This window comes from Monopterus albus, unplaced genomic scaffold, assembly GCF_001952655.1.
Source record: "Monopterus albus unplaced genomic scaffold, M_albus_1.0 scaffold246.1, whole genome shotgun sequence".
NCBI lineage: Eukaryota > Metazoa > Chordata > Actinopteri > Synbranchiformes > Synbranchidae > Monopterus > Monopterus albus.
Genome location: NW_018128126.1, coordinates 529,154 through 548,181, shown reverse-complemented (window position 1 = coordinate 548,181; position 19,028 = coordinate 529,154). Strand labels below are relative to the sequence as shown.

General features: G+C 41.5%; 2 protein-coding genes across 3 annotated transcripts in view; one reads left to right on the top strand and one right to left on the bottom strand.

The window, feature by feature from the left end:
- Positions 1-908: 908 nt before the first annotated feature.
- Positions 909-10,825, bottom strand: LOC109972103 (porphobilinogen deaminase). 2 transcript variants are annotated; one of them, XM_020620744.1, is made up of 14 exons: positions 10,623-10,825; positions 8,255-8,308; positions 7,837-7,909; positions 7,365-7,414; positions 6,761-6,816; positions 6,212-6,289; positions 4,737-4,814; positions 4,572-4,647; positions 4,294-4,407; positions 4,163-4,201; positions 3,938-4,057; positions 3,778-3,831; positions 2,771-2,857; positions 909-2,669 (listed from the first exon to the last, which is right to left on the bottom strand). In XM_020620744.1, exons 1-14 carry the CDS (start codon positions 10,644-10,646, stop codon positions 2,496-2,498), a joined length of 1,077 nt encoding a protein of 358 aa, XP_020476400.1. In that variant the 5' UTR covers positions 10,647-10,825; the 3' UTR covers positions 909-2,495. The 2 variants fall into 2 exon arrangements, with proteins under 2 accessions (XP_020476400.1, XP_020476399.1); XM_020620743.1 differs by lacking the exon at positions 10,623-10,825 and adding an exon at positions 8,440-8,546.
- A 2,821-nt stretch (positions 10,826-13,646) lies between these two features.
- arcn1b (archain 1b) overlaps positions 13,647-19,028 on the top strand; it is an 11,349-nt gene continuing 5,967 nt past the window's right edge. Inside the window, 6 exon segments of the mRNA XM_020620730.1 lie at positions 13,647-13,908; positions 15,124-15,387; positions 18,203-18,382; positions 18,671-18,876; positions 19,009-19,025; position 19,028. The exon segment at position 19,028 is cut by the window's right edge and continues 135 nt beyond it. Coding sequence (XP_020476386.1) covers positions 13,906-13,908; positions 15,124-15,387; positions 18,203-18,382; positions 18,671-18,876; positions 19,009-19,025; position 19,028 — 671 coding nt within the window. The 5' untranslated portion in view covers positions 13,647-13,905.

Genomic DNA, 19,028 nt, shown 5'->3' with positions numbered 1-19,028 from the left:
ACTATTTGGCCACAATTCCCAACAGCATGTGAAGAAAACCAGGCACTGAGCATCTCCTCATTAATACCATCCCTGCACAGTGGTGCAGCATCATGTTATGGGGAGGTTTTTCTGGGTAACTGGGAGACTAGTCAGGATAGAGGGAAGGAAGGATGTCAAAAAATCTAGAGCAGTTCTGAGTGAAAACCTTCTCCAGAGTGCTCAGGACCTCAGGCTGCGACGAAGGTTTACATTTCAACTAGACAATCACACAAAGCAAACTGCCAAGAACGCACAGGAGTGGCTTCAGGAAAACTGCTGTGGAGCAGCCCCGCCAGAGTCTGGACCTGAACCCAACCGAACATCTCTGGAGAGACCTGAAAATGGCTGTGCACCAACACTGCTCATCCAGCCTGGTTGACATGGAACGATTCTGTGAAGAAGAATGGAAGAAAATTCCAAAGAAAGGTGCCAAGCTTGTAGCTTCATCCCCAAACAGACTTGAGGCTGTTGCTGCTGTCAGAGGTGCTTTAACCAAGCACTAAGTGAAGAGTCTGAATACTTCTGTAAATGGGATATTTCAGTCTTTTATTTTTAATAAATGTTCAAAACACTCAAAAAACCTGTTTTCACTTTAACATTGTGGAATATTGTGTGTACACTGATGAGGAAAAAATTTAATGAATCCATTTTAAGATGAGTCTGCAACATAACAAAATGCTGAAAATGTGGGTCTGAAAACTCTACCTACTGACTGTAAATGAAAAGAAATACAATAACACACTACAGTGGGTACACTGGCACAGAATAAAGAAATAGGCATTGTGTTGTATTGTCTATGAAAGTCAGTTAAAATGAGCCACTGACTGAGATAGCACTCATAGAAAATAGAAAATACAATAAAGAAAAACAGCAGCAGTCCATGATAGAAACTACAATAAAGAAAAACAGCAGCAGTCCAGACGTGTTTATTCCGATAGGTAGCCACAAAGTTTGAGCACTTACTGCTCTGGCAAGCACTTCAGTCATGATGTGGAGCACAGCATCTTGCAATAGAGCATTACAGCAAATGTTTAATAGTTTTATAAACAAATGATGTAACCTGATAAAATGTTGAAGTTGTGTTTATACTACAACACTACATACAAGTATTGTCAGCATGAAAAAGCCTATAATGGCCACTTTCTTAAGAGTGTAAGGAGCGTGACAGTAGTATTAATCTGTGATATTTAGATAAGGTCTGTTTGGCTTCTTCTGTATGACAACTCAACCTACAGTTAGTAGGTCTGCCTTCATGCCCTTTCCTCCTTAAAAAGGCCAAATACGACATTTACACTTAAACATAAACTCAGTTGCACCTCGTGTCGTGCTGAAACCTATTTTTACTGATTTTGCATCCATGTTTTGAAGATGCAATATTAGCCAAGCATAAACAGGCCTAAGTGTAGCTCTACAGCAGCTCAGTGCACATTTCAACTTAGAGCAGAACAGCACAGGGCTGCTGTGGGCCTGGAGCTCCAGTGACATGAACACATGAAGCTGTACAAACTTAGTGTCACTAGCTGTGCCACATGTGCAATAAAACTAAATGCTCCTTTCAGTTTATACATCAGATATACTAAATTTAATCTCTCTGTAGTACAGGTAGCTAGCTCAGTTAAAACCTGGTAAATCTGGAAACGTTACATTCAACATGAGCTGAATAAAGATTATGTTGGAAAAAGTTCTTTTGTTTTAACAATAAAACTCTTTTCCATAGACAATGGCGGCAATGGATAGGGCCAGAGCAAGTACTTGTGAACATGAGGTTCAGCAAAGTCAGTTATAATGATGGTGGATTAGAGCTGATGAATGAGGGACTGAATTTAACATTTCTCAGGTTTCACATCTAAAGAAGCCCCGTTTCAGTGCAGCAGGACCTACTCCCAACTAGAAACTGGTTCAACCAGGTGTTGAAAAACTCATATTTGGCCCCATCAAATTCAGCTTTTCTAAATGAGTAGCAGCTGAGAGAGACTACTGGAACTTCTCTTTGTTACCTGCTAGACAATGGTAGACATGGATGAAACCTTCTTGGGGGAAAATATTTGAGAAAGCTGAATTTCACTACCATTGCATTTAATATAGTGACACTCGTGATCTACTGATGATAATATTAGGTGTGAAGGCTGTTTTGTTTCCCAGAGAGGCGGGGTTCTGCTCAGCTCAGGAGGTGGTTCTGTGAACTACTGAGTGTAAGAGCAGGCTGCAAACACCTCCAGCAGCGACTCTGAACAAGATGCAGGACCCCACTAAGCACAACTTTGTCCAAGTAGTGTTTGAAATCCCCAGCCTTTTATGTGCTGCTGACTGAGCCCACCTGGTGCTACAGGACGTTTCTGCACTGTCTGGAACTGTTTGCTCTAGTTAAACGTGAAACAAATATGTGTGCATATGAAAAGGAAGTCAAGTTTTTACTTGACACAAGGCTGTGTGTGACTGCACTCTAAGAGCCCCTGCCCCTCAGCAGAGGAGGATTATCTGGTGTCGTTGAGCTGCCTGGCCACCATCAGGATCTCCTTGGCTCCTTTGCTCAGCAGCAGGTCGGCCAGGTCGACCCCCAGCCGCTCCGCACGGGCTTTGACCTCACCTGAGATCTTGGTGGCCGTGACTCCCACTCGCTGGACCCGCTCATCCACCTCTTCCAGGCTCTGTCACATGTAACACATTAACAGTCTGAAGTCTGGCAGAAGATTTCACACTTATTGCACGTACTGTTGAGTCTCTTGATGTTCATCCCGGCAGTTGTTACCTTATCAGCAGCAGTGATGCTAGTCTGCATGGTGTCCTTCAGACTGTCTGATCCGTCCAGGCTGTACACGGCCCCCGTCAGGTAGAGCTGGGTCAACGACAACAATAAACTGTGCTTCAGGTTCTACAGTTCATGATGCATCTGTATCCACCCTTCCTGCATTAATGTTTATGAATCACTGCCAACATCTCAGATTTGTTCAGCAGTTAAAATATGGCTTAAGAGAGTACTCCACTGACTTAGCACTGCCCCTCTGAAACACAGGCGGACTCACAATGCACAGTTAAAAAATATGATGCAGCAGAACCAGACATTTCTCTGGCTTCACAAATGTGACTTCCTTGCCAAACTGGGAGTGACAAGAAAGTGAACCCTTTAAATTTAAATTAGAGCCTGCTTTGTCTTAGCTCAACTTCTGAATCAGAAGTTGAGTCTTTCTCTTTCCATTCAGCTACTCAGCTGTCTCAGCTTCCCTTTCCTTCCATGCAGATGTGTACATTTAAAAAGCTGATTAGAAACCTAATTATTAGGAGCCTGGTTGTCCGTATACAGTGATAAGTCTGTGTTCTCAGGGCGATATCTATCAGGAGATAACGCTCTAGGCTGACTGTCTATCAGGAGATAACGCTCTAGGCTGATAACCAACACTGGTTAAAGGAATCAGGAGGCCGACAGTAACCCAGTTACTGAAGTCTCAGATAATGTTCATCACTAAATCCACGTTTTTGACATTATGACATGTCATTGTAGCTTCCCCTTGCACTGTTCAGTGTAACTCTGGCACATTAGGAAGCAGCTATGTCATCATCCTGGCTGCTGCCGGCCTCAGGAGGATGAGCTGGGAGAACTGCATCAGTCAGGTACAGCTCATGATCCTAGTCCTCCATATGCACTGTTCCTCAAATGTTTGCATATATTATTCATGACAGATGGATAAAGAGCAACCCCTAATACCTACAGTGGTTTGAATATGTGTGTGTCTGTCTGTCTCTACTTAGCAGTCCTACCTGGGAGTCTTTCACTTCAGTGTGTACAGCCACTGGAACACTGCACCCCCCCTCCTACAAATGACAAAATGTTGTATTGTATACACTGGGAGTTCCATATTATTACTTTAGGAGAAAGAGTTGAAGAGATTGTGTGTGGGTGTGTGAGTGTGTGGTGTACCAGGCGTTTGAGGAAGGCTCTCTCAGCTATGCAGCGCAGCACGGTGTCAGGGTCATGGAGGACCGAAACCATCTCCAGGATGTCTGTGTCTTTAGCCCGGACCTCCACCGCCAGAGCCCCCTGAACAACACACACACGGTTTTTTTTTCCAAGAATTTTATATGCTCACATGAACACAGTGTTATTATTAGCTGAATGTCACAGCTTCTATTCCACTGTTCTTACCTGGCCAACAGCGTACATACAGTCGCCAGGCTCCAGGGTCTACCAGAGGAAAACAAAGAGACAGTCGGAGTGTAACGTGTGAGAGGTCACTCAGAGACGCTTCATACAGACGACTAGGATCAGGAGCTTACCTGACTGATGCGGTTCTCCCAGCCCATCCTCCTGAGGCCGGCAGCAGCCAGGATGATGGCAGCAAAGTCCTCCTTCTCGTCCAGTTTCTTCAGACGTGTGTTCAGGTTGCCACGCTGAAGACCACAGTTAAGGACAGAGACAAGTACCTTTCCAGCTTCCCAGCCTCCCTCAGGAGAAAAACTGCTCCTCAACCTGAATATTAAATTAAAAACTAACCCGTTTCCAAGCTACCTCTGTCTCAGCTGTCATCATGTTCAGGTGCCTTCTCAAAGGATACAATATCCTTAAATTCCAGGTGGGGGAATCTCTTCTTCAGCTGAGCGGCGCGGCGCAGTGAACTAGTGCCGATTACACTACACAGACACACAGTACAAAGTCAAGTTATCCATCCTGTTGATCTGAGTGATAAACACAACCCCATCCATTATCTGTTGGACTGCACCTGTTTTCTGGCAGGGTGTCAAGAGTTCTCCCTACGTGTTTCTGGTGTAAAACCACTGCGTCATTAGGGTTCTCTCTCCTAGGAGCAACACAAAAAAAAAAACTGTGAGTGGTGACAGTCGGATGACAACTACAGAAAGATTACAGAACATCAACTACAGCAATCTGCAGAATGGACAATTACTAATATTTGACTTGTACTGAGGACCAGTAGGAAGACCATAGCCTCCGCTCAGCTCCAGTGACAGTGGCTTGTAAGAAACAAACAAGATCTCCTGCTGTGGTTTCCATTATGTTCTCCACCAGTCATCCTCCTCCTCCTGTCCTCTCCTGACCCGCTCTACCTCCTGAGCCACAGCCGCCCCCATCTTGTAGTCGTAATCTGTAGATTTTCCTAATTAGATTGTTTTTTGCATAATATTTGCGTGCTAGCACGTTTCTTGTTCCCTGCCTTTTGTATTGCTACACTTTCTGGCTGCCACTGATTGTTCCACTGGCTGTCAGCTGGATGTGTCACCTATGTGTGCTCACGCATGTACATGTGTCTGTGTGCACGTACTAGAAGAATAGCTAGTGGGTTAAAAACAAAACAAACAACAACAAAAAAAAACCACCTCCACAAGGCACCTTTAAAGTCAGCCTTAAATTTGAAATATATTCTTACTAAGAAATCAGTAGATTTCTCCTTGGTGTTGTTTTGATGTGTGTGGGTGTTCTTTCAGTTCAATCAGTTCTTTGAGGGCATGCTTTAAAACTACCGTTTGTTATATCACTGCAATTGCAACGGACATGCTTTAAAACTGCCCTGTTTGTTATATCACTGCAATTGCAACGGCCATGCAGGCAGCTAGCCAGCTGTGGGGCTGTTAGCCACTGCTGAGACCCATCAGTGACCACCTACATCAGTACTGCGTGGTGTGATTCTGACAATGGGACGACACTGGGTGGCGTACAAAGTGCTCAGGGTGCAGAACGACCTGTTTCGGGGAGTTTTTATAGTCTGGTCATTTGCCCTCGGCACATTAAAAAAAGAGAGAGAGAGAGAGAGAGAAACTGCTAAAATGTGTTAGACCTCCACCTCTGTAGGCTATACAGGGCTCTAATCAGTAGCAAACCATGTTATATTTAAATATTGTCCCAAATGGTTTATCCTGCTTAAAGAAAAACGGAAAAATTAGCACAACAACTGTAGTGTCATTATAGTCTTACACAAAAACATGAGGCGGAAGTCTGCACAAATGTTAGCCTAGGAGCTAATACTATGCATCACAATCACAACGGCGCCATGTCCGCTGCTTCCATTTCTGAACAGTGACTGAGTCTGTCATGAAAGTGTGGAACGAGGGTCGAATTAATTCCACTACAGACTGGAAAAGTGACTTTACAGCCCAGCAGTGGGTGAGGTAATTCACCCATCAACCTGGAACCAACATAACACACTTCATGTAGACACCCTGCTTGTGTGAGTGCACCCACTTGAGCACGGCTCCGATGGTGAACCCTGGAGGCAGAGCGGTGGGAAGGTCTTTCAGCGAGTGAACAACCAGGTCGACCCTGTGGGCCAGAGAAGAACACATTCAGACGTGCTCACATGCTCCTTTTTTGTTTCCTGGTATAATACAGCCTTTCAGTGGTGTGCAATGCTCTTTATGGCAGTGACAGGACAGAAACACCTGCTACATCTGAGGCTGCTCAGGAAACAAGAGGCATTTTATCTGAAATATACTTGGACGCTCAGTTGTATTTAGATAGTATGCTATAGACAGGAATAATGTGCTGCTGAATGAACTGGGGCTGACAGCGGTATTCTCAGTTAGCATACAGTATCGTTCATGCATCTACATGCCGTTTTTTTCAGCATGTAGATGCCAGTACATATTTATAACTGCTGGGTAATGACAGCTGAAATAGAAAAATATGTAACATGAGCCCCTGTGAGTGAAACTCTGACAGTTGTGTCAGTTGGTGAGACAATGCTGTGAAGGCGACGTGGTGTCAGCCACAAACGACACCGCTCACACTCACTCGTTCATCTCCAGAGCGTTCTCCAGCTCCTTGGTGAACAAACTCTTCTCTCCGATCTGCATTAAAGAAACACTGATTTTGTTACATTTATTTCCTACATTGAACATAAGACATTTCCATGAATATTATATTATACAGCAAAAGGAGCAAAAAAAAAAGGTTCACTTGAATTTTCTGTCTGTTACAGAGGCACCATGGATTCAACAAAGAAAAAAAATTGGAGGACCTTCTCTCGTAATTATGACTTACTATCTCATAATTATGCAATGATACAGGGGTTGGAATGCTGCAAAACCTGCCTGAAAATCACCAGGTTTTAAAGAATTGTTTAGTATCCAAAGTAATTGAATGATAGTTGTCAATATATCCAATAATAAATAGATTAGTCAGTTCACAGAAAATCTACTGTTTGAATCCCTGATTAATAGTCAACTTAACCGTGAGTGTCACCATGGTCTCTGGGGTATTGTACTGGGCAGTTTTCCGACATTTTATAGACAAAAACCATTAACTGAATGATCGAAAGCCAATCAGCAGATTAACTGATAGTAAAATATAATCCTTAGTTGCAGCCCTTGTCTGCAAACTCTTAAACAAGTGTCACCTTTGATAAAGCTGTGTCAAGGATTTTGTCTCCTGTCGTTGACATAGCAACTGAAAAACACAAGACAGAATGATTCAATAATGTGACTGACCACAAATAACCAGTGAGAAACACCAACAACATCTCAGAAATAGAGCCGGAGATCTGCAGCTCTGTGACAACTTGTTAAATTACACTGACAGTTACAACACCAGAGGACATTCAGGTAAAATAAACATCTTCCGGCAGCCAAACTGAAGACCAGCACGATGATGCCTTAATAATTAATGTTGCTTTTGTCAAGTCAGATACTTTCATTTAAGTAATTGCTACCAGTTGCATTTTAACCGTTGCATGGGTCAAATGATCCTGGTGGCTAGCTCGTGCCAGCTGCCTGATGGTGCCGGACACTACGACATTTGTAACACAGCTACAAAGTTGTATATTTTGTTAGGCCCACTACTAAAACATTTAAGTTTGCTATGATCCTCACCTATTTCCAGGTGGACGTCAGGGTACAGTTCTTTCAACTTGTCAGCCACGCTGTCAGTCTGGATGCGAGCCAGCTGGGAAAGAAAAAAAACTTGAACTGGACTGAATTAATGCTTGTAAAACATTTAACCCATCAAATCGGTATGGCAGACTGGAGGAGGAGCAGTTCTCTTGTTGAGCCAGAACTATGTTGTCTCTGCAAGGAGAGCTGCAGACATCTCACTCTGCTGTATCTTTACCAGCATGGAGGAACAGATAACACAATTAACTGACACTCTCACTGAGTCATGTTCACGTTTTAGTCCAAACCTAAAGCAAAGTCAGAACTTAAACTGGAAGCAATTCAAAAGCCACCCTCTCTGAAATGCTGATAAAGTTCAAAAACATAACTTAAGTAAAGCTCAGAAATAAAATATTACCTGGCTTTTGCGGGTTCCGATCCGGATGATTCGACAAACCTTGCCATTGCCGTCCTGCAGGCACAAAAAGCAAGTTAGCCATAAGAGTATAAACTCACTTTCTGTGGAAGCGCTTTGAGATATTCTAGCTGATGCTGTCAGGCAGATTTACAAATGCGCCGAACTGGTGTCCCTGCTCGCCTCACCCTGATGTACTTGTAAGGTCCTTCCTCCATAGCTCTGTGTGACCGTACTAAGCGTTTGCTCTGTAGAGGCTATTGTATCTGCTGTGTGGCTCAGCCTGCCTACTGTGTCTTGGTAGGGGAGTTGTGCTGAGGTCATATAGCCTCTGGAAACTGAACAGTGATCTTTCTTTACTAGCCCCCCACCCCCTGAACCTCCACCCGAAGATATCTCTGGTTCCAAAAGATAAGCGTTCCAGTTCATCAAATCCGTTATAAAAGCAGGGAGGGGCAGATAAGGAGGGTCGTGGATATGAAGTGTGGTTATAAAGAAGTCTGTGAACAAAGAGCTTCCATCTGTGAAACTCACTTTCTGAATGGTGAGCTACCAACAACAAGCTAGGTGCCAAGACTAAGACAGAACAACACATGTGAAACTACCATTTAAAGCAGATTTCTTTGTTAGAAAAATATAAAAACCGCATTGCATAGCAAAGGCCACATTTAACCACAGGCAGAGTGAGTTGTTTTAAATCCTTGGGACATAGTGAACATTATCAACCTTGAAAACTGCAAATATATGAATTATCAATTAACAACACTGTAGTTTTAATGTGTCATTAAGTGTCATTGAACACTGGCCATGCCTGGGATAAGAGGCTGGAGGTGTATGACTGGCTTAAGGTTGACTGGTGACAACACGTTCATTATGTCATTATGAAGTAAAAGTGAGATTTTTCCTATAAGAAACATAAAATAACTATAATTTACCATTTTGTAAAGAAGAAATTTTCAATAGTAAATTGAGTTTTAATATTATTAATGCTGCTGTGACAGGTGTTAGTTTGCGTCCTTGCTTTTACAGTTGCCAGTAGTTGGTAGTCTTGTATTGATCACCCATGCAGTAAAACAGCATTTCATCTGACAGAAATTCGTAACTTTGTTGAGTTGTTTACTTCGCATGCAATTACAGACTACCAAAAGACCTGCCAGGCAAACTGGGTTTAAGGCATAAAGGTGACTGCAGTACCGCACGTCTGCTTGGTTTCAGCCAGATTGAAAGGTGACTGCAGTACTGCACGTCTGCTTGGTTTCAGCCAGATTGTGATGTCCTCTTTTGGTAACGACAATAGTCTTGATACGTTTAAAGGATACAGCAGCTAAAAATATGGGCTTGTACCAAATGAACAGGGGCACCCGGTTTGCACTGGATCTAGCCCAGCTTGTGACTCTCTTGTGACTCTCATGAGTCATGGAGTTAAAGCTGGATCTGTGCAGATTCTCAGTCATCCAGGTCATAGTAAGCTGAAAAAAAAACTTTGAAAAAATCAACTGGACTAGATTTCTAGGTCGAAGACGTTTCACCTCTCATACAAGAGGCTTCATCAGTTCTGACTGACTGGTGTTGAGCTGGAGATATTTATCCCCTTCGGTGTTTCAGTCCTTTGAAGGCCAACAATGGACTCAGTCCACTAAGTTGTCCACCACAGAAATTAAAAAGAATCAGAATTCAACAAAACCTACAGATATGCCTTAAACCCAGCAACCTAACGCCTTAGTGGACTAAGTCCACTAAGTTGTGTCTTAGTCCACTAAATGGACTGTCTTCCATCTACAGTCCTGTTTTGAGATCTCTGCCCAAACATTCCCACCAGGACAATAGGCGTCAGTCCACAGGGGAGGATTTAAAGACAGGTAATGACTCTCACCGATACTGGGCTATATCGTTAAGGGACATTGTTGGCCTTCAAAGGGGGTGGGGGGATAAATATCTCAAGCTCAACACCAGTCAGTCAGGACTGATGAAGCCTCTTGGATGAGAGGTGAAACGTCTTCGACCTAGAAATCTAGTCCAGGTGATTTTTTTCAAAGTTTTTTCAGCTGGATCTCAGGACAATGTTAACGTAGTTAGCAGGCCATCAACAAATACGACTGAACTGTAGGTCCAAAACCAATTCTTTCACCTTTTCTTTAGCTTTTGTTTTTGACTCGCGTCTGCAGACTGCTCTACTTAACACTCCTCTCCCCACCCCCTCCTCTCTACCGTCCAATGGCGAGCGGAGTACTAAAACAGACACAAATATTAACCAATCACCGCGCTCCAAATGAGGTACACACAGAAATGGCGCTCGCCATGTGATTACCCGGCTGTAATGGCGAGAGCTTATGCTCGGTGCAAATCAGTGGCTCAGTTTGACAAACCCTACCAGAGAATTTGCTTCCACCGCCATGTCGGTGATTCGCTTCACTCTGCCGATGCTCTATGAATTAACAGCGCGTTTTGCTGAACACCGAGTCCATTAAGAATTATGAAATCCTTGGAAATAGTCTGAGAGCTCCTCACTTTCAGCTTCCGTGTAAATAATCCGTAACCTTTCATGTCATTGGACCGACTAGACGCAATTTCCTTGTTCCGTTGGTTAGTTTCCTCTTTCTGATAGTAGGGGACAAAAAGTCACGGTCAAATTAAAATATGGGTCTAATTTATCCTATATAGTGCGAGTGTGTCATTTTTAAGCTTATTTGATTCAAGAACATAATGATATGGCGTAGAATCACAATATACAACTCAGTAACACAAGAATGGCACCTCCGGACGAGGTTAAATATTCAAATCAATCAATCAGTATTACAGTAGGCTACGTACACCTAACCTACCTGTGTCACATAACAGCGATCTTTCGGGTTCGGCTAAAATGGGCAATTTTTTGGAAGCTTGTTTGTAAAATAAAATTAAGGTAAAATGACAATAAATCCTTGGAAAATATATGATTCTCTGATGGTTAAAACTACAATATGTAACTTAAGGTAGCACCTGAAACTCCAGATCAATCCTGCTCCACCACACTGTCCAGCTCAGAAATTAAAAAGAATCAGAATGCAACAAAATCTTCAGATAAAGCAGAAACAATTGAAAATTTCTGATTGTTAGAGAGGTCAATCCTGCTCACAACCTATTAGAAGCTAATATCTCTTCACTTCTGCCAGTGTTGTTCAATGAGTGGGTCGCAGGAGGCTTTGACGGCACCTGTCCACGTTAACACAAGTTTTGGAGCTTATTTCTAAAACAACAGTATTTGAAAAAGTGACATAAAATGGGTCATAGTCCTGTAAAATGTGGCTGCAGGTCTTGTGAGCACAATCACTGTACATTTTAGAATGATTTTATCATTTTTAAATTTAGTATATATTCTTTATTTCACAGCAGTAAAATTTTTTGATTATTTTATAACACCACAAGAGACTTAAAGTCATAATGTGCTGCAGAGCTGTGTGGGGAATGTTGTATGTCCTGGTGACCTAACGTTAAAGAGCCCATGGCATGGTCATTTTCCTCTTTTGCAGCCATTTCATGTTTAATCTTGGGTACCTCTACATTAGCTTGGCGCCCTTCATAACTCCAAATAGTCTGTAATTGTTTCAGAATCAAAGAACCAAAGAACTTCCTTGAGAGGATAGTTTGTGAATGCGCAAGGTTCATTTTGCCGGTGTAGTGTCTCAACTGGACAGCACTAATTAATATGAAATTCCCCTCCATAGATCTTATCTTCCTATTCTGCACTATTTCATTCCATTTTGTCCCATTGCACTAGTATTTTACAAGCTTAATGTACTTTATCCATTACTTGTACTTTAAATCCATAAAGACTGTTTTATATTGTATATTACCTTATATAACTTACTGTAAATATCAATTGTACAAATCTATCACTAAATTAGTTCTGACTATACATACTGTAGATACTGCGCACTCTGCATGCTGTTATTGCACTTCTGGTTAGATGCTAAACTGTATTTTGTTGCCTTGTACTTGTACATGTGTAATGACAATAAAGTTGAATGTAATCTAAATAGATAGATAAACAAGGGTATATGTCCCTGTGTTTTATACAGGTGTGATGTGATGATGTGGCTTGTGTTTCAACACTGAACTTGTATGTGAAGTGTCACACCTAACCATATTTTCCATGAGAATATAGTGTTTTAAAAAGGCTCAAAAATCTTCAGGAAAGAATTGAACATAATGTGCACTAGCCTACATGATATTGTGTACAATAGTGTAGCCTTCCTACCTCTATGGACCAAATCAGGGTCTTTGCTATGAAGCTCTACTGGGTCACAGGCCCCCCGTTACTCAAATCACACGGTTATTTTTCTTGAATGTCATCTGCATGAATGAAATGTGCTATGTGAACTTCCCTTGCTCACTAGAAAAAGCCCACATTAAGAACATTCTCAACATGTTTTTTTGGCGTAAAGATCTGGCCCTGTGTTGCACATTTCTTTGCATTCTTCTGCATTTCAGGATAGTATAATTTGATTATCAAGCAGCCCCAGTTTGATTTGTCAAATTTAAACTTTCACAAATTAATCAACAAATCATCAATAAAAAACACTATCTAATCATTTTTATAATTCATAAAGCCACATATGGATGTTCCAACTACTTTAAACTTGTATTGTGCAGTGGATGGCTGGTGGTCACACAAATCTCCATAGACACAGACAACTTCCTCCACACTTTCCCTTCCTGCCTAAGGTTCGTTTGTTAAATGTGCATAAAATAAGCATTATTCGGACTGTGTGACAAGAGTATCGAATATTGTTATATTCATTAAATTCAGAATGAATATTCCAAAGATAGCATAGACCACTACATGTGATGTATTATATTATACAACATACTTGCCATTCATTTTATTTCATGTAGTTATGCCCTAGCCAACTAAACTAACACTCCTTTATTTTGCTTCACGCGCTAGTACATAGATTGCTGCAGTGCACCAGCTACGACGCGCACAGAGGTGCGCACCGTGGTGTACGAACCCTGACCGCTGTGCCCCTTGCTTTGACATTCTGGATTAGAACAAATCGATTATTTCCCCGTTATGATCGATTTAAATTAATCCACTCCCAAATATAGGAGCTTGTTAAAATTCCAACTTGTGATTTTACTAGGGCACAGCAGATCAATAATGGGGCACCAGTAAAATGGGTCTAACGCCACCTATGGACCAAACGATTACATGTAACACACACCCACACATGAAAGCTTAATAGCCCTCGTTAATAATGACCAAACCATCCCAGTGTTGCAGACCGTAAAATATTTTAGTATCTCTCATGATTTCTATCGCTTATTCAACACATACTAACGAAAGTTGAAATGCAGACATACGGCGAGCCTATGTCGTCACCTGAGAATTCTATACAAAATGAGGAAAAGCCTGTGGAAATAGTGCGACTAACTTATTTGAACAAGGCCAACGTTTTGGGGAACACGTCATTGGTTTGCTCGGTGGGCTGATCCAGCGTTGCGCTTCCGGTGGAGACGTGGCTCTGTATTGCTGCCATATTAATGCTAGGTAACAATCATATAACTAGAAGTCAGCTGTTTATCCTCATCTTACTATTCCAGAGTGACTAAAAATCCCCAAAGCAGAACACACGAGAGCCTGAAGATCATTGTACTACAGAGAGAGACCAAAAATGGTGAGTAATCATCGAAAGTGAACACATTTTGCTGCCTGTTATCGGGCCTAGCAATTATCATAACACTGGCTAACTCGATAAGCAGCTAATGCTAGATTTCAGTTAGCTAGCTTTTCCAAGCGAGAAAAGGGTGAAATACAAACGTTTGTTTTCGTTGGGTTGATTGTGTGAATGTTACATGTAGTTGCTAAAGTTAGGTAAAATAACTGTCGTTTCATTATACAGAGCCAAATCTCCGGTGGAGAGGCAGCACTAAGTGTGCAGACATTGCTGACGTTAACTGGCTTTACAAGCTAGCGCCAGGATTGGCTCCCGATAGAGCTAATGTTAACGTTAGCTCCTGTCATATTGTCCTTATCCGGACAAACTGGTTATTGTTCTTAAATTAACCAAGGTTGCGGTTAACCAGCTGCGACAGCTTCTGTTCTGGATTATCTGCATTAAGCACAGTTGCGACCTGTTCATATTATTGTCTATAAATTCAGATCCGTTGCAGTCCGGTTCTTTACGCTCCTACAGTAGCTTCAGCCATTGTAAACGTGGAATGAATGTAAGTCTTTGATTCATTTACCAAAGTGAAATCAAATGTCAAATATCAAGTTTTCCTACATTGAGATACATTTACAGTTTGTTGAGCTAATTCTGCAGTTATATAAATGTATTTTACCTGGTAGCGATGATGGATCTGGTGCGATGAGAATGTTTAACCAAGAGCCATTCAAAATGTTGGTGATTGAGAAGTGGTTTGGTTCTTGGCTGACATAGACACGTTGCACACACAACTTAAGGACTGTTGAATCGCTGCTTATCATTGTAACATTCGGGATGGATTTTTTTCCTCTGCTGCGGAAATATACCCAGTAAAATAACAGCTATTACATCGAGGCTGCCATCTGCTCTCATAGTCCTCACTAACAATAAACTAAACTTAGTAGGTGGCTGTAGTTTATAAAAATACTGTGTAGGTACTGCATTATGTGAAAGCCAGACTTGCAAGAAGACCCTCAAGATTTGAATGATGTCTATCTTGGTGAGGTTTTTTTCTCCTCAGGAAGATCCAATCATTCGTGGCATGTATCGTGATCTGAAGTTAACTGTCACCATTTTGTTTGTATTTGTAGTTCTAACTGTGAATGTGTGATCTGAACTGTGAATAGGTTATTACTAAAAGACTATAGGTATGTTAATATGGTAATGTTTTCTCTTCACCTGCAGGTGCTGTTGGCAGCGGCGGTGTGCACCAAGGCTGGCAAGGCCATAGTATCGCGGCAGTTTGTGGAAATGACACGGACACGTATTGAAGGTCTCCTTGCTGCATTCCCTAAACTGATGAACACAGGCAAGCAGCACACCTTTGTGGAAACAGACAGTGTTCGTTATGTGTACCAGCCACTGGAGAAGCTCTACATGGTCCTCATCACCACCAAGAACAGCAACATCCTGGAGGACCTAGAGACACTCAGACTCTTCTCCCGTGTGGTAAGCAATCACGGAACTAACCTGCTGTGTTGTGTATGTTTATACATTAAATGTCTATCAGTGAGAAATGTAACAGTGCCACATGGCAGTGTATATGCTAAAATGATGAAGAAATGACAACTGTTTTAAACAGGTAACTGCACGGACTGCAGATGAAAATGAGCTTTATGCTAACTCTGGTACAGTACATACAATATCTAATGCTTTACATTGCCCTTTACAAATAAATAAAATAAGTTTTTACAAGTTTTTATAGACAATTTACTATACAACATACTGAAGCAGACACCAGCACTGATGGCACGTACACATCCAGTAGTATCTACATTTGAAGCTTAAAAAGTCTAGCGTATTGTTGTGATTATTAAATGTACATTCAGTTGTCAGTTTATTAGGCACACCAAGCTAAAACTAAGTCAGTCTAATCCAACAGTGCTGTAATATATCTTCTGTTATGAAGGTGATAACGTTCTGTGTTTGTGTTGATTCAACTGTGTGGTCACTTTGGAGGCTGTAGTTTGTGCTGCTGTTGAACTGTACTACATTATACAGAGACCTGTTTCTGTTATTTTGTCTAGCATCTCTGATAAATGAGGTGGACAAAATAGTAGAAACACACATCTGTGTTACTGTACAATTAAGTGGTACCAGAAGTACATCTTCCGAAATGATCAACACCTCTCTGACAGTTTCCTTAAAAACTAAACTTGATCATAATATGAAGGAGGACTGCATTCATTCCATCTAGGTATATCTAATAAAGTGTCAGCTAAGTGTAAGCTCATTGGCACAACCTTTTATGAGGAGTTTTTTCATTTTTTTCCCCCCCGATCTTAATTTCAAATTTAGCTTGCATCATGACACTTAGAGATACATGTCCTAACAATATAATAATAAAGAATAAACAAATTATGTGCACATTTGAAGCAAAGCCTTGTTCACTTTTATATTTGATTACTGAAAGTGACATGATGAATCAGGAACTTAGCCAGCTGTTCCATGTCTGTGTATGATCAGAGACATTTGTAGGCCTACACCCTGTAAAGGCTTTAGTATGTAGCTCGTGTAGCAGGCAGATTGGTCCAGCATGCAAGTTTACTGGCAATAGGGTTGCAGTGGTATACCATAGGATGAGAAGTGATGGTTATCATACCATGTACATTTGCTTATTATCGGTACTGAAGAAAAAAAACACACTGCATGCTATTACTGTACCCGACTAAGGATTTTGTCAGTTGGCTCTTCAATGTGACTATTTGTTCTTTTTATCTTTCTTTTTCTAAATATAAAGCCTAGACTGTCAAAATATTAACTGCCATTAATTTCAGTGTCGATTTCAGTCACATTAACACCAGTATTTAAATGCCAAAGAGTGACAAACATATTTCACATTTAAAAATCAAGAAAAGACAGTTGTATATGATGCAAGACTTAAATTGTGACCTATTTAAAATGGTGACATAATGTTGGTCTGCCATATTGATTTGTCGGAATAACGAGACAGGCAGCAAACACACTTGTATTTCTCTTCAAACAGTGCTCTTATAGGCAGCTTTTTACTTCTGAGACATGATTTTAGCTAAGTTTGCTAACAGGTTTGAGCTTCTCTGTTATCCACAGCACCTGTTGTTACTGTACATTTGATATGTGCCAGCTTGCACTGTGAACGATTGCTCTTACTTATAATTCCTCATCGAAATGTTTTCCCAGCACATTTTCTGTTAGCTTCCTAGTTCCATTCAGGTGGATGCATGTCACAGAAGCAGTTGGTAAATGGCTGTGTGTTGCATTTTAATGGTGGTGGGTAAACAAACTGGTCTTCCATAACATTAGGCTATGCAAACCCAGCCACATCGTCATGACAGTCTTTTCTCTTGTAAAAGTACACCATGATGTTTGAAAACACTTCTAATAAAATACAGGTCTCACCTTTTATGTGGCTTGTCCTAGTGGGTTTTGTCCTTTCCTTCTCATTCTGCAATTTGCTAAATAGATTCTACCTTAATGTACATCCATGTATTGGACGGTGTCACAGTTGAAGTGGGTGTTCCCCCGCCCAACCACAAGGGGGCGCATTGAGCAAATTGCTGCTTGGCACACCAAATTGGAGAGACTAAGACAGCAAACTACTGGGGCTACCTTCTATTGTAATTTTCACTGACTGACAAAAAGTAAAATACAAAGGCTTGACCAGAAGAGTCTTATTCAACTGACAGGTCTCTTGACTAATGACTTGACTATTTGGGGACAGCATGCGCACCTTTCTTCCCCATCTGCCTGTCAGACTCTACAACAGGTGCAGAGAGAAGGAGGCTGATAGTCTGTCACCAAACTCCATTCACTGCAAAAGAAATTAAAATCTGCAGTGTGGGATTACTTTAGATACCCCAAAAATGGAACACCTTTGAGAACAGCATCCCTCCATGCAGATCAAAGTATGTGTCCTGTTTATCACTTTAATCCCAAACAATAAAACATGTGCACTTTAAAAGCCCCATTAGAATTGCAGTTGCATGTAGCTGGCAGAGAAATTGATGTTCTCCAGCCAAAAACTGTTTGTAACCTGATGACAGAACCTAGGTTCCTCTTTCCTGACAGTTCAAAAATCAGCTGACTGCTGGTTCCTTATGCATGTAAATGCTAGGTGTAGTTGTCAGCAGTCATGCTTTTAGTCTACACTATGGTGTAGAAAGGATTTTCACTTTCATATTTCTTTTTCACTGCATGTGTGTCAAATATTAACATGTTTTGCCTGGTTCTGTTAACTGCTGTTCTTTTTTGTTCTTGTTCTTTAATCTTGTCCCTACATGTGCAGATCCCAGAATACTGTCGTGTGCTGGAGGAGAGCGAAATATCGGAGCACTGTTTTGACCTGATCTTTGCCTTTGACGAGATTGTGGCATTAGGCTACAGAGAGAATGTCAACCTGGCTCAGATTCGCACCTTCACAGAGATGGACTCCCATGAGGAGAAGGTGTTCCGTGCTGTCAGAGAGGTAAAGTCACACTGTTAGGACTGGCATGTTTTATTGGAGAGCGTAACATTTATCAATACGTGTGGAGAAATTGGGTCATTAAGGGAACAGTATTAAAGAGGAACAAACCAATGATGTGTCTTTGCATGCAGGGAAATAGTAAATAGTTTAATATTTTTGGAGTTTTATGTATCTATTAGATAGAACTGTAACATGATGTTAGAACCCCATTGAAAAGTGATGTAGTTCTCTCAGGATTAATACCATGTACTTTAAATGTTTTTTTTTTCTTTTCTTTTCATGACACAGACCCAGGAAAGAGAGGCCAAGGCAGAAATGAGGAGAAAGGCCAAGGAGCTGCAGCAGGCCAGGAGGGACGCTGAGCGCTCTGGAAAGAAGGTGCCTGCATTCGGTGGCTTTGGCAGTACTGGCATGACCAGTGTCTCCTCGGGGTCCATCATCACAGACACTGTCGTTGAGCCCGAGAAGCCCAAGATGACACCTGCTTCAGTCAGGTATGTGGCTTTCAGCATTGCTTGTTGCTGTTGTGTTGGTTTGGATTACAGTGCACGGGGCCTTTTCCAGCCAAACATTGTACTTTTAAATAAACTGATGAAGCACTGTGTTTGTTTTTTGTTTCTATTCAGATCAAGTGGACCCAGTAAGG